The sequence below is a fragment of the Protomyctophum parallelum genome (genome assembly GCF_964188405.1).
Source record: "Protomyctophum parallelum genome assembly, chromosome: 1".
NCBI classification, from domain to species: Eukaryota; Metazoa; Chordata; class Actinopteri; order Myctophiformes; family Myctophidae; genus Protomyctophum; species Protomyctophum parallelum.
The window spans coordinates 72,326,615-72,342,286 of record NC_139697.1 but is presented as its reverse complement, the minus strand read 5'-3'; the positions used below and the strand labels follow the sequence as shown (position 1 = coordinate 72,342,286).

The window sequence follows — 15,672 nt, the reverse complement described above, 5'->3', positions numbered from 1 at the left end:
GGAGCCCAGTCAGATGGAGCTGCAGAGAATGGACACTGCGAAGGAGCACTTCAGGAGCACTTTTTTTTTTTTTTTTTTTTTAAGATATTTTTTTGCGGCTTACGCCTTTTATTGATTTTTGAAGGGACAGACAGTAGGCTGACAGGAAACGGGAGAGAGATGGGGGAAGACATGCAGTAAAGGCCGTGTCGGGTCCGGGAGTCGAACCCGCGGCACACTGCGACTGGATTACCAGTCCGGTGCCCAGACCGTTACGCTACGGCCTGGGCCACTTCAGGAGCACTTTGACAGACACCAGATCAGTGATTCCCAAAAACGTTTGCAGCCGAGACGCAAAGTATAAAATGTGGGTCTCCCCGGGACCTAAAAGTAAAAAAATACATTATGAATTAACTACTTCAATCCTACTTAATAGGGAAAATAGCCGATATACAGGCTCACATTTACTACAGTATTCACAATTATATAATTATTATTAATAATATAATTCTATAATTATGAAAACCTTTCTGAAGAATTGAAGAATTTCAAAAAAAAAAAAAAAAAAAAAAAAACATATACGTAGGCCTACCGGTACGTAAATGTAATAATTTACTATATTATTGTTATCATGTTTTTTGTTTTGTTTTTTGTTTTATTCTTTAGAAAACCCTTTTTGGATTAAATTGAGGATAATTGTTTTGGAGGACCCTTTTTTATCTTTTGAAAGAATAATTTAATTTAAAATGTAGAAAAAAAAGTTTAATATAGTGACCCATAAAAATGGGTCCACGACCCAAACATGGGTCCCTACCCAACGTTTGGGAAACACTGCACTAAGGCTGGGTGACAAATACCTCAATATTGATATTGTGACGATAATAATATTCCATTATGATGATAATATAATTATTGTGTGTACATGTGTATGATATAAAGTATAAAGCAAGGATTAAACACTTTCACGATCACAATATACAAAATATACGATATATTACCCAAACTTAGCTGAGACCATAAAGATGGGTTGTACAACCAACAACAAGACATTGGGGATATGTTGGAACATGGGAAATGCAGCAATGCAGTTATTATAACAATTTACAATTTAGGCATTTATCAGATGCTCTTAATCCAGAGCGATTTACAGTAAGCAAGAACAACACAAGGTAATACATCAAATTCATAGAAATAGTCATCTATCTAAAGGAAGTGACTCCCGTGTGGCAGATGGATAAACCAACAAGCTGTGATGTGAAATTGATTGTGTTTGTAAAAACCTCTTTTTTTCCACCCACTTGATCTTCAAAACAGAAAGCCGAGCACATTTACTTGAGTCATTTTGGAAAATAGGAAGAGACAGGCAATATTTAAATAAATGGTCAATGGTCTACATTTCTTTATAGCTGCACCTTCATCCAAAGTGCTTTACAATGTGCGTTTCACACACAGATGGTAGAGGAAACCATGCAAGGAAAGGAGCAGTCAGTGTCTTGCTCAAGGACACTTCCATAATACAAAGCCAGGAAGAGTCAGGGATCCAACCGAGACTGCCTACAGAAACTTCCGCTTCCTAAGCTGCCACTTATCATCCTGAGCCACGTACAGTATACTAGCCAGCTCCGCCCCAAACGAAAATTAAACATTTCTCAATAAATTACTTGAAATGATAAAAATAATGACAACGCACAACTTTCAATGAACAATATCATAGCAATTGGTTTTGAAAAAGAAAGAAAAAATAAATGCAAAATTGCATAGCGACTGCATGAACCAGCTGGTGCTGCAGCGCTCTGCCCTATATAGCCTTCCTGTGATGTCACTGGGAGACAATGGCAGGAAGAGGACAGGAAGGATGTCATATCAGCTAGCGCCTCATTTCCTGTCTCTCTGTCCTTCTCTCTCTCATGTCTCCCTGGGTTCAGAGCCTCTGGGGCCAGATGTAACCAGTTTAGAACAACAACCATGTTTCCTTTTGGCCTATATTCAAAGCTCCCCTCAATGAATTCACAGAAACAGACTTCTCTCTCCTATATCAACAGGATAATAGTTAGTAGTAGTTGTAACCTGATCATTATTTCTGCTACTACTGTTACTGTTACTACAACTACTACTGTAGAACTTGTAGGGTTAAACCTGTCTGTCTGTCTGTCTGTCTGCCTGTCTGCCTGTCTGCCTGCCTGCCTGCCTGCCTGCCTGCCTGCCTGCCTGCCTGCCTGTCTGTCTGTGGTCAAATCTCTCAATAAATAATGTGTGGATTCTTGCCAACATTCCTGGAACAGTTTTCCATGGATGCAAAATTCAACTTTTTTCAATGTGTACAGTATACAGTACAGTATACAATGTGTTGGTCCAATGACTGACAAATGACATTCCATTAATGGCAACAAATATTTAATTACTTACTGCCAAGTGCCAATGATGTCATATTTCCCTCACCAATTTCAGTTGGCCTTCAATTGTATGATTGTCTTTGTAAAAAAGAACAACTTCAGGACACATTTTGTGCTGCAGTACCAGCATCACTACTGTTACAACTACCTCTATTGCTGCTACGTAGCTGCTACTGGGCTGGTATCTCGCACCGAAAAATAGCAGAATCTACAAGCCTCATTATAGATCGGCCATTTTAGGCGGAAGACACCGTGCGCAACGCCAGTATGCATGGGACTTGAGAGTCAAAGTGTAAAGAAAGAGATGAAAGTAGAGACGGTTGTGATGGTTAGACGTACTCAGCGTGTCCGTGTTGTCCCGTCCCGCTGTCTGTCCCTGTGTGTGTCCAGTGGACAGACTGTTGTCCCCTGTGGGCCCGCTGTCTGAATCAGACGCCGGTCTAGTGTCACCCAGGAACACCTTAGTTAGAGAGGTCACAAGGTCACGCACAGACACAGGAACATGAACTCTGCTGCTGTCGGGGAGACACCACCTACATTTAACTCCAAAATGTTAATTTTTCAGGAAATTAACCCATTCTTTAGCTAATGTTATTCTTTAGCTAATGAAAAATAGCAGATCTACGAGCTCATAGTGCAAATCGTGAAAATGTGGCCTCAAATCAAACTCAAACTCAAATCTTTGCTTCTGGGGGGTCCCGGGAACAACATTTCAGATGGGGGTCCAATTTTCAGATGGGGGTCCAAATACAGAGAATTCTGGGGGTCCTTGACATGAAAAAGGTTGAGCACCACTGACATAGAAAACTTTTTGAAACCTTTTTTTTTAATCGGCCTCAATCCTAAATGGGTTAAAAAAAAACATATCATTATTGTCAATTACTTGCATGAGAGGGGGAGAGGTGGTGGAGTTTTGAGTCCAGTTTGTGAGTCCAAAGATGTTGGTTGGTTTTAATTCTATTCACTGGTTCCAATTCTTTTATAACCAACACACAGACTCAACCCATATGGAGGCCCAATGTTGCTATACGTATACTGTAGATAGCAACAAGAACCGCTAAAGGGGTTCCAGTCTGTTCAATAGCACTGAATTATGGAGAAGAAAAAGAAAAATTGAATTAGATTGTTTCTGCCAGGCAGCAACCTACCTGATCACCCACACACACATGCACACGCACGCACGCACGCACGCACACACACACACACACACACACACACACACACACACACACACACACACACACACACACACACACACACACACACACACACACACACACACACACACACACACACACACACACACACACACACACACACACACACACACACACACACACACACACACACACACACCTTGTCCAGTTCCATCTTCCTCTGTATGATAGGAGAAGGAGCTCCTTCCACTCCGTCAGTACTGTTGGCCTGGCTGCCCACCTCCTGGACCACCTACACACACACACACACACACACACACACACACACACACACACAAACCTCAATACCACAAAAAAACCCCAGAATAATGGCACTCTCTGTCCATTAATCGGGGAAAGCTAATACTTGAGTCTGAAGGTCGACTGTATTTGTTTTCTCAGCCCTCTATCCCCAGAGTGTTGGTGTGTGAACGTACTGTGCCAGGATCACACCTAAAACTGTAATCTGGAATGTACAGTACTAAAAGTTTTTCCCAGCCAGGCATTCAGATCCCGTGGCTCTGACTTACTGATATGAAACCAGCCATCAGCGCTGTGTGTGCTGCTATGAGAATGTGTATAGTGCCCACTCTGGGGTATCACTACACAAAAGATTATAGGAAATCCTTTGAAAATAGCAGATCAACATGCTCACAATGCGTCCCATTGTGACACATTGTGAGCATGTAGATAGTAATGTATGTCCTATAGAGCCGCAGTGGTTAATGTGTGTTTTGTAGCAATAATCTAAATCTAAATCTAAATCAATCAATCAAAATAATCTTCACTAGTTTGGGCCCCGGGGCAAACGTCTAGTCTCTCTTATGGGTCTCGACCTAAAGCAAGTTAGGGAACCACAGCTGCTGGTCCAGTACCTTCAGCCAGCGTTGGGCCTGCTCTAGCCCATTTTGGACGGGAACCCCTTTTGGTGTTAGCATTATGTTACACTTTAGCTATTGAAAAATAGCAGATCTACAAGCTCATAGCGCGCCACCGAGTGGCGCGCTACGAGCTTGTAGGTCTGCTATTTTTGAAAAATCGAAGAACGACTGACATAGAAACACAGCTTTTTCAGTGAACTGTCAGGATGTCAGGGAGACATTTTTAGAATCTGATCTCAGGTCAGAATGGGGTTAGGTGGCCCAGGCCGTAGCGTAACGGTCTGGGCACCGGACTGGTAATCCAGTCGCAGTGTGCCGCGGGTTCGACTCCCGGACCCGACACGGCCTTTACTGCATGTCATCCCCCCATCTCTCTCCCGTTTCCTGTCAGCCTACTGTCTGTCCCTTCAAAAATCAATAAAAGGCGTAAGCCGCAAAAACATATCTTAAAAAAAAAAAAGAATGGGGTTAGGTGAACCAGTACCTTGAGCCAGCGCTGGGCCTGCTCCTTGCTCTGTACGGCCAGCACCAGTGCCTCGCCGCCGGGCAGAGAGAAGCGCAGCTCGTGTCTCTTCTTCTTGCCCTCCTTGGGCACGTAGATGACGTTGCACAGGTTCAGCGGCAGCTCTGTGTGAGGCGAGAGGTCTTTGATGCTCTTGTAGCACTAATATTATACGGGAACCAGAGGAGGTTGGAGAGAATGAAAGAGATACAGCGAGCGGCGGGGGAGAGAGACAGAAAGAATGCAGAGAGAGAGAGAATCAGAATCAGTTTTATTGTCACAGGCGTAGTGTGTAGAATTCTTATCTTTTTTCTTTGTACAAGCACCATCATTTTTAGTTGTCAGGAAAGGATGGATGCAGTGTGTGTATATACTGTATATATATATACACAACATCGTACATCGTACAAACTGTATACTGTATGTATATATAGTGACAGAGAGAAAGAGAGACCAAAAGAAAATGCATGAAAAACAATGCCAGCTCTTTTAGACACTGTTCTAAAGATTTGTTTTTAATGTTCTTTAGTAAAATAAAACACAGAAATACAAGTAAAACCTATCCCGTCACCTGTAGCTTGTTGTCACGGACGACCGTCAGCTGCTTAGCCCATTGGCCGAAGCGCTTCTTGCGCAGCAGGAAGGCGCAGATGCGGCAGTCTTTGATCGGTCCGCCTGACGCCTCCTCCGAGGTCCACCTTCGTCGTATCTTCTTGGCCTCCTCCTCGTCTTCCTCGTAAGACTCGTAGGAGCTGCTCAGGGCGTCCGAGTCGTTGTCTAGGAGATGGAAATAACGTCGACAAGCGCGTTTAGATCCATCCACGTATCTATATACAGTATATCCATCCAGTGATGGAAAATGTACTCAGATTTTCACTTCAGTAAAAGTATCAATACTGCAATGTAGAAATACTGTTAAAAGTACAAAACCGGAATTACAAATGTCCTTTCAAAAGTATATTGGCATCAAAATGTACTAATGCAGTTTCAAAGAAATCTTTGGAAACTTAGAAAAATAGCTGCAACGCATTGTGAGCTTGCAGATCGTCTATTTTGACCGAATTTGTAATTAGCTAAATGTACTGTATATACAGCTGAAGTGGTTACGGCATGTTTTGTAATAATAATACAAATCTACAAAAGTACTGAAATTTGAAAATACTAGTATAATAATAGTAAAGTAAAAATACCTTAAGTAGGCCTACAGTACTTGAGTAAAAGTAACTTTTACACCACTGCATCCATCCATCTATCATTCAGTTCATTCATCATGTACTCGTCGCCCATTCAACCGTCGCTACCATGCATTTATCCATATCCATTCATATCGCAGCTCCCTACCATGCTACCCTTTCATCCATCCATCACATTACAGTTGTTCAGTACAGTAAACATGACAGAGGCACCAGACAGACAGACAGACAGACAGACAGACAGACAGACAGACGGACGGACGGACGGACGGACGGACGGACAGACGTACAGGAGTTCTTAGGAGGACCGTTGATCTTGGTCCTGGGATAATTATTATCTGCATCCTCATAGTAGGAATCCTCCACTGAGTTACTAGTACTGCAACCTAGAGGAGACGAGAGGAGTAGAGAGGAGAGATGTGTGTATGACAGAAGAAGAAGAATTACTGATGCATCTGTGGATAAATGGCAACTACTGATTTGTGGGTTAAAATAATCAGTCAAAGAATCCCAATTAAAATGTATCTAAAACACAAGAGATACAAAATAAAACATTTCTTGTCAGGGTTAATGAAATGATGACACGACAAGGTTAATCCAGAAAAACTGGGGGGGGGGGGGGGGGGGGGGGGACATGTTTGTGCGTGCGTGTGTGTGTGTGTGTGGTGTGGACTAACTATGCATGGTGGTACTGAAGTACTGAGGGGTGGAGCCAGGGTCCAGGGGGACCGCCTCCTCATAGTAATCGTCAGGGAGTGGCGTGATCGGCACGGGAGGAGGGGGCGTGTCCGTAGGTGTCTGGGGAACCGACCAATCACAACGACAGGTCAAACCCAACGGTTCAAACAGGCTGTTAATATTATGATAACTCCTGCAAGCCGAAGAATCTATCAGAGAATACAATATTATCCCTTTATGTTTATTACGATTTTGTTTACAGTTAGTATACCGGTAAGTATAGCAGATCTTCATTCAGTAAGCTTCAGTTCAAGTATAAAACGGGGCTAAAGCGGTTCAAAGACAGAAACAGCTGTATTTCTAAGAAGACTGACCATGTCTGGACAATCTCAAAGTTGTTATTCGCCCCTTTTGACAACGTGTGGTCACTTGAAGACTCTGCGTTCCTGGCTGTGACTTCTACACTGAATCCACAGGTCAATAAGACTTCTAATCAAGTCTCACCCAACCTAGCCTCGGAAACCCAGACGTTTTTATTTCCAGGGAGAAAAAAAAACTCTGGGTCCGATTCCACTTCAATACGGCATACAGTAATGCAAACGTCGATCACTCTCTGCTGATTTCTGATCGTCTGCACCTTTGTTAAGGTTGCTCTAATTAATTAGTCTCATCTCTCATGTCGCGCAGCTGCGTCTAGATTCTCCCGGCGGATCCTGCCGGGAGCTGCCTATGCCATAGAAAGCATAGGTGGACCCCAGGCTACACCCTACCTAACTCAAATAATCAAATATTCTACACAAAGATGTACAGTATATAGTTCAAATACAGACAGACAGACAGACAGACAGACAGACAGACAGACAGACAGACAGACAGACAGACAGACAGACAGACAGACTTACAGATTTATTCAGGTGAGTTTTGTCTTCCTCCTCTTTCTGCTGTTCTTTCTGCTCTACGGGGGACGCACTGAGCATGTGCAAATCACAGTCTGGTGGAGCAACAAGAAGGTTAGTCACCTTCACCATCACCATCATCACCATCATCATCATCATCATGAACTGAGATGAGAAAAGACCAGACAGTTATATTTATAACATATGGCGATAATTATACTGCGCGATTATACGTTTATTTCCGCCCACAAATAAGGCATCTCTGGCGAGAGCCTCTCATTATGTGGTTCTATATATCCTCTGTGATCGCTATTGATTTATGCTCACCGAAATCCTCAAACAGCGACTCTACGAAGCTGGTGCCGTTGCTGTACAGACAGCTGTTCATGTAAACGTCGGAGCCGTTCCCTGGAGGAGGAGTTAGAGGAGAAACATGAAGGAAAAACAAACACCAACACACTGTAGTCTCTGAGGCCGGTAATCTCAGAAAACTGGACTTGAGTTACACAATTGCACTGTTCTGTTCACTATTTCTGTCTACACACCAAATCTCTTCACCAAAAATAGCAGATACACAAGATTGTAGATCTGCTATGTTTGGTTAATCCCCCCCCCCCTCCACCCCCATAAATCACTCTTACTCTCTCTCTCTCTCTCTCTCTCTCTGTCTCTCTCTTTCTCTCTCTCTCTCTCTCTCTGGTTGCTACAACAGCGGGTCAGACCCAGAGAACAGCTTCATCAGCACCACTGAGACCTTCTGAACATTCTGTTGTCCAGTGATTCTCAACCTTCCTTCATTTGAAGGACCCCCAGTTTGACATGCATTATGTAACAGACTCCTACAGTATATGTCCTGTACTGTGTGTGTGTGTGTGTGTGTGTGTGTGTGTGTGTGTGTGGGTACATAGCCTATGTACATTTTGGACACTTTTTATACATGTTGTTGACGTAGTATTAGTGCACTTTGACTACACTTATATCTAGACCTGTTAAAAGGTCTTCCACCATGCTAGTGTATACTGGTACACGGTTTCCTAATCCATCTAATTAGTAATAATTAGTAAATTTGCCTCGCAAAACCCACTATCACCATCATTGGTGAAATCACATTTTGCAAATTGTCCTTGTTTATATTTGTGGCTGATTTGGGGATTACTGGCTTACTGGTTTGAAATGTAGAACATATTGCTTGAACTAATTTTGGTTTGTTCAAAGGAGGGTACACTTATCTGGTCTTTAGACTGAGCTCTGTTTGTACAGAGAAAATAAAAGGCTGTTGCGATTCCTACCCTGAGCTGCTGTTTTCAGTTAGGACAGCTGTGCCATGTGGGCTTACCGGTATCTCAGAGCAAAACACACAAGCCTCTCTCTAGCACAGGGGGATGTTATGCAACTTATCTTATGGGTACGATTGCCAACGCTCCCCGGCTTTCTCAATCAGCTTTAGTTTTCTGCATTGTAACAAACGCACGATTTACTGCAGGGTCTATTGACCTTAAATTAAACAGAATTATAATATCCCAACAGTAGTTCAGCTGCTTGTTAGATTTTTTAATTTAGAGTTTGCATTCATCCCAAAGGGAAATTCCTCTTTCCTTTCCTGTCGTTATCCCTCAATGGTGGAGGTCTGGGTTCGGATCCAGCCACAGAACACCACTTCTGGGAGCTTGCTGGAGATTTGCTGCTTGTTCAAGAACACACAGTCATTTACCGTTTAATTCTGATCTTACAGCATCAAAGCCCCTTATCCTCTCCTTCATCCTTATATGGCACAGAGAGATAAACAAGGATCTACCATGTCTAACCCTGGACTAAACAAAAGCCATGGGCTTTGTCTTGTGCGCTCATGGAGGCCACTGTTGGTCACATATCATGATTGGAATCACAACCAACTTCATTTCCCCTGTGCACACAAATATGCTAGGAACTTGAAGATATACACAGACATTCTGTAAGGGAAAATCCCTGACTTCAACCACGTTCAACGTGTTGTCCTCATTTTGGCCATAAGACAATTTAATCGTAAAAGAAATGAATACAAATGTTTCAAAATTGTTTCAGAATTTCTCAACAGACTTTTTCTTTACTCCCAAAGAAGTAGCAAAAGGTCACGCCTCGGTTCAGAAGAGCTTCTGCCTCCTGGCTAGTAACTCTGTAACCTTAACCTGACCTACAGTAATATATAAGACTAAATCAATGACTCGCCCCTATTAAGTGTTGCTGTATTTGCAGCTAGTTGGCAAGTGTTGGGTTTTGAATTGGCTTTTCAATAAGAGAGCCAATTATGGATTGACAGCATGAGTGTTTCTCAAGCCTGTTTGCCTGGCTCAGAAATACACCTGAGGTGATTAACTGTGAGTTTTAAACTAAATTGCTGGCCCTATGTTCATGGAAGTATTTTATCCAAAGCACTTTACAAGGATTGTGCATTAATACATTCACCCATTCACACACACACATTCATACACTGATGGCAGGGGAAACCATGCAAGGAACCAACCTGCACATCGGGAGCAATTAGGGGTTCAGTGTCTCAAGGACACTTCGACAGTAACTCTCGGGGAGCCCAGGATCGAACTTGGAACCTCGCGGTTCCCATCCGGCCACTCTACCCTTGAGCCACTGCAGCTCCTACTCTATGTGAGAATATCATTATATGAACTTAACTATATTGTATAGTGTGTGAAGACACCGTTCTTGGGATAGCATCGTAAAGCAATTTAATCTCTCCTTCCCTCTCTACCTATCCGCTCTACAGTACCTTTGGGCTGCAGTGTCTCCAGGAGGTTGCGTACGGAGGCCATCTTGTCTGCGGTGGCAGGGCTGACCTCCTCCTGGTCCAGCATCTTCAACAGGCCACCGAGCTCGTTCACTAGACGCTCCATCACTGCTGAATGACCACAACAAACACACCGGGATATTAGGGGACATTTTAATGAAGTGTGCATAAAGCTCATTTGAATTGCATGTGGGGGGCGTGTCTGAACTACCGGGGCAGCGCCCTGGACAGCCCTACCAGCTCAGATCACCACTGGCTGCAACAGTTAATCAAATAGAAAATAACTTTAACCAAATAATCGTTTTAATGTTTTTTGCTATGGTGTATGACGAATCAAAAAGACTGTTTCGATTTGTGAGAAAATAATTGATGGTTACAGGCCTATAGTTTGCTTCTCAAATGCAGTAGTGTGTAAACAATATTAAACAAAACAAGATAAAAACATAAGCAAGGCAACAACATAAAGAAGATCTAGCTACAGTACAGTGTGATAAAGAAAATATACACTTCTGACATATGTAGATAAAAATTATGAACTACAGTATCACTAGGTAAGGATATTCACTCAGTGCATGTGTGAAAATGTGCAACGGTGCGGTCATGTGACAATGGAGCAGCATTAGAGTCCTCCAGCTGTTTCAGGGTCAGCTCTGTGACCTGTCACTGTCACACCACGTCTCTCTAGCCACCCTGCCACGCTGAGGCAACACAATTACACACTGATGTTGTCACCCCACCCCGCACGCACGGTCGCACGCACGCATGCACACACGCACGCACGCACGCACACACACACACAGATAGTCCAAGGCGTGTGGCCAGAGGCATGCAGTGAGTTTGGAGCTCAGCATACTGCCTGTTGCAGCAGCTGAACAGGGAGGCAGATACTTCACATAATTATTATCTTATCCCCCACACCACTCCGCCTCTCTCTCTCTCTCTCTCTCTGTGTGTTTGTGTGTGTGTGTGTGTGTGTGTGTGTGTGTGTGTGTGTGTGTGTGTGTGTGTGTGTGTGTGTGTGTGTGTGTGTGTGTGTGTGTGTGTGTGTGTGTGTGTGTGTGTGTGTGTGTGTGTGTGTGTGTGTTCCAGTGACCTTGACACTCCTACAGCCTGTGACACACTCACACACATCCTGCTTGCTCAGAGCTGACAAAGAGAGGGGGAATGGGTGGGTGAGATACAGAGAGAGGGGGGGGCATAGGGGGAAAGAACTAAAAGTGGGAAAGGAGACAGGAGACAGAACTAAAAGTGGGAAAGGAGACAGGAGACAAAATCTGCAGTTTTATCAGATAGTTGATGTGAGTTCCCCCCCAAAAAGGATCTTCACCACTTCTTTTCTAGATTCATTAATTACATATTTTTAGAAGTTCGAACCATGGAGCAGGTCTTGTCGGTTGTCGGTTCTACACCCTAATAACGGCTGGAGGAAAAAAACCAGCGTCCTTTCACCTGACAAGGAGGGAGGTTCACACACACTAACGGATCCCCTCTGCTGAACAGACACCCCTACCAACCAGTAGGGGGTGCTCTAGTGCAGTGACGAGGACACAATCCCCTGCAGGCTTCCTATACCCACAAACACTGCCAACTGTGTTTGTTGGAGCATCCGGCCAAGCCGGAGGCACCGCCGCCGGGAATTGAACCAGGGTCGAGTGTTTATCTCTAGGCCACGGGATGCCCCACATTTCCTCTCTTTCAACAACTCTGGAGATGTCATGGAAGAAGAAAGCACTTCATGCTTAACTTGGTTTTGGCACCTGATGCTTTAGTTAGTGTAGTAGACACTGAGAGACAGGAAACCTAGCGCAGAGAGAGAAGATATGGTGGGAGTTCGATTCAAACTCAGGAATCTAGTCTGGATGACGTTAGAAAAATACTTAGCTTTTTCCCTGAACTCACAATTAGCCTGGGTTCCAGCATGATTCGCTGCGTTCCGCGGATCTGTAGCGCAGTGACATTCTCAGATCCACGGAATGCAGCGAATCAGGCTGGACCCCAGGCTGTCATGGTCTGTCCCCCTACAGACCATGTTTTCCTTGTCAGCCACTCCCACTCTCCATTCCATCTCTCAGTCATTGTCAACACACCTGTTTCCACCCCCTCTTCAGCCCTACAGTGCCATGCCCATTCCACACCTGTGATCACTCCTGCAATTACCCTGCTCCCTATAAGACTGGACTCATTTCAGAAACAAACTGTCAGATCATACTTCCTTGTCCCCGAGTTCCTAGTTCTCTGTGTTTCCTGAGTGTTTCTGCGTATTTGGAGTTGTGATTTCTCTTCTAAGGTTTGCATTCCTGTTTCCTGTTTTGTTCCTGTTTTTGCTTTTTGGAATTCCCTGAGTTTTGTGAGCTTATCAGTTTTTGGCTTAATAAATCATTTAATTTGAACATTCCTGCTCTTGTCCTGCATTTGGGTCCTACCCCCCCCTGCCTCACGTAACAGAATGATCTGACCATTCTGGACCCAGCGGACAAGTTTGCTTTTTTGGATTGTTTAGTTTTTGATTTTTTTTGCCAGTGTTTCTGTCAGTGAGCTGCTGAGGCTGTCAACCATGGCCAGTAGCCACCAGCCCAGCCTACCTTTTTCACACAAGGACTTTGGTGTAACTAAGGAGATTTTTTATGAGGATACTCAGTTCCTCTCTCAACTGGCCAAATATTGGAGGCAGAATCGGGCATTTGCCCAATATACGGCTTTCTTCCGGTGGGAGAGTAGGGGTGCACCGTTTCCTCAGTTACATTCTGAAGAGGTCGCTCCGGTCACCCCTGCTCTTCAGCCCACTTCCTCACCCAACCTGCCTGGCACTCCGCTGCCCGGCCCTCCGCTGCCCGGCCCTCCGCTGCCCGGCCCTCCGCTGCCCGGCCCTCCGCTGCCCGGCCCTCCGCTGCCCGGCCCTCCGCTGCCCGGCACTCCGCTGCCCGGCACTCCGCTGCCCGGCCCTCCGCTGCCCGGCCCTCCGCTGCCCGGCCCTCCGCTGCCCGGCCCTCCGCTGCCCGGCACTCCGCTGCCCGGCACTCCGCTGCCCGGCACTCCGCTGCCCGGCACTCCGCTGCCTGGCACTCCGCTGCCCGGCTCTCTGCTGCCCGGCTCTCTGCTGCCTGGCACTCCGCTGCCCGGCCCTCCGCTGCCCGGCTCCCCGCCGCCCAGCATGCCTGGCCCTCCGCTGCCCGGCTCCCCGCCGCCCAGCATGCCTGGCCCTCCGCTGCCCGGCCCTCCGCGGCCCGGCCCTCCGCTGCCCGGCCCTCCGCTGCCCGGCCCTCCGCGGCCCGGCCCTCCGCTGCCCGGCATGCCTGGCCCTCCGCTGCCCGGCCCTCCGCTGCCCGGCCCTTCGCTGCCCGGCCCTCCGCGGCCCGGCCCTCCGCTGCCCGGCCCTCCGCGGCCCGGCCCTCCGCTGCCCGGCCCTCCGCTGCCCGGCCCTCCGCGGCCCGGCCCTCCGCGGCCCGGCCCTCCGCGGCCCGGCCCTCCGCGGCCCGGCCCTCCGCTGCCCGGCCCTCCGCGGCCCGGCCCTCCGCTGCCCGGCCCTCCACGGCCCGGCCCTCCGCTGCCCGGCCCTCCGCTGCCCGGCCCTCCGCTGCCCGGCCCTCCGCTGCCCGGCCCTCCGCGGCCCGGCCCTCCGCGGCCCGGCCCTCCGCGGCCCGGCCCTCTGCTGCCCGGCCCTCTGCTGCCCAGCCCTCCGGCTGCAGCTTCCCTAGCATACCCTACGGCTCCCCTGCCTCTGCCTGTGGCTTTCCTGGCGTCGCCTGCAGTGTCTTCTGCTTCGTCTCGGCCTCCTGGCCGACCACCGGACGACACCTCCGCCTCGTCTCAGCCCCCTGGTCGTCCACCGGACGTCGCCTCATCTCTGTCATCTCGGCCTCCCAGCCGCCCACCCGACGACAGCTTCGCCTCGTTTCGGCCTCCCGGTCGTCCACCCGATGACGCCACCTCGTCTCTGCCTCCAGGCCGTCCGCCAGACTACGCCTCATCTGTCTCGTCCCAGGCCGTCCGCCTGACTCCTCGTCCCAGCATCCTGGCCGCCCACCTGACATCACCTGCTCAGCTTCAGTTCCCCTCCTCCAGGCCCCCTCCACCCACCCTGCTCTGTACTCCAGGCCAGCGTGGTGGGACGTCTGGTAGCCGTCCCTTGAGAGGGAGGTACTGTCATGGTCTGTCCCCCTACAGACCATGTTTTCCTTGTCAGCCACTCCCACTCTCCATTCCATCTCTCAGTCATTGTCAACACACCTGTTTCCACCCCCTCTTCAGCCCTACAGTGCCATGCCCATTCCACACCTGTGATCACTCCTGCAATTACCCTGCTCCCTATAAGACTGGACTCATTTCAGAAACAAACTGTCAGATCATACTTCCTTGTCCCCGAGTTGTTCCCGAGTTCCTAGTTCTCTGTGTTTCCTGAGTGTTTCTGCGTATTTGGAGTTGTGATTTCTCTTCTAAGGTTTGCATTCCTGTTTCCTGTTTTGTTCCTGTTTTTGCTTTTTGGAATTCCCTGAGTTTTGTGAGCTTATCAGTTTTTGGCTTAATAAATCATTTAATTTGAACATTCCTGCTCTTGTCCTGCATTTGGGTCCTACCCCCCCCTGCCTCACGTAACACAGGCTAACTCACAATACAAGATACTTAACAATATTACAGAACTCGCCGATCGGCTCGTTCCTGCAGTAACGCAGACGTGCATTAATGACGGTAAAGCACGACCCCCATTTAATGGCATTTCTATCTGGATTTGATTCCATTTGTACACTCTCAGAGTTACAGACCCATAAGGGCCCATTTGGTTCCAAACTATCATTTAGCTGGGGACCCCCTGGAACTACCTCAAGGACTCCTGGGGGTCCCCGGACCCCACTTTGGGAACCACTGCACTAGACTAAAAGTGTTCCAAGAAACTCGCTAGCATAGCAACCCAGTCGGCTCCACTCTGGGAGAAGACATAATGTCTACGATGTCTACTATACGCTGCATCAGAAAGAAAAAAAAGAAGATTAGACAAAAACAAATTAGGCAGTAATTTGTCAAAACACCCAAAAGGGAAACTATGGAGAGAGAGAGAGAGAGAGAGAGAGAGGGAGTTCAAATGAAAGAGTGATCCTTCTTCTCATCACCTAGTCCCCCCCCCCTGCTTCCCCCTCTGTCTAACAATACTCTATTGTTTCCACAGGGTTCAAATATAGA

General features: G+C 47.0%; 2 protein-coding genes across 5 annotated transcripts in view; one reads left to right on the top strand and one right to left on the bottom strand.

The window, feature by feature from the left end:
* The window catches only part of ubtd2 (ubiquitin domain containing 2), a 393,205-nt gene that overhangs the window by 189,337 nt on the left and 188,196 nt on the right, over positions 1-15,672 (top strand). The window lies entirely within an intron of this gene.
* Positions 1-15,672, bottom strand: part of LOC310875190 (actin filament-associated protein 1-like 1) — a 39,271-nt gene that overhangs the window by 16,441 nt on the left and 7,158 nt on the right. For 3 of the 4 annotated variants that reach the window (XM_083788328.1, XM_083788330.1, XM_083788331.1), the window contains exons 2-10: positions 10,480-10,608; positions 8,046-8,126; positions 7,725-7,813; positions 6,822-6,942; positions 6,435-6,530; positions 5,523-5,728; positions 4,934-5,113; positions 3,729-3,821; positions 2,712-2,832 (exon numbers count right to left, since the gene is read on the bottom strand). In XM_083788328.1, the coding sequence (XP_083644454.1) occupies positions 2,712-2,832; positions 3,729-3,821; positions 4,934-5,113; positions 5,523-5,728; positions 6,435-6,530; positions 6,822-6,942; positions 7,725-7,813; positions 8,046-8,126; positions 10,480-10,603 (1,111 nt within the window). In that variant the 5' untranslated portion in view covers positions 10,604-10,608. The remainder of the gene's footprint in view (positions 1-2,711; positions 2,833-3,728; positions 3,822-4,933; positions 5,114-5,522; positions 5,729-6,434; positions 6,531-6,821; positions 6,943-7,724; positions 7,814-8,045; positions 8,127-10,479; positions 10,609-15,672) is intronic. The other variant, XM_083788329.1, reaches the window with a different exon arrangement.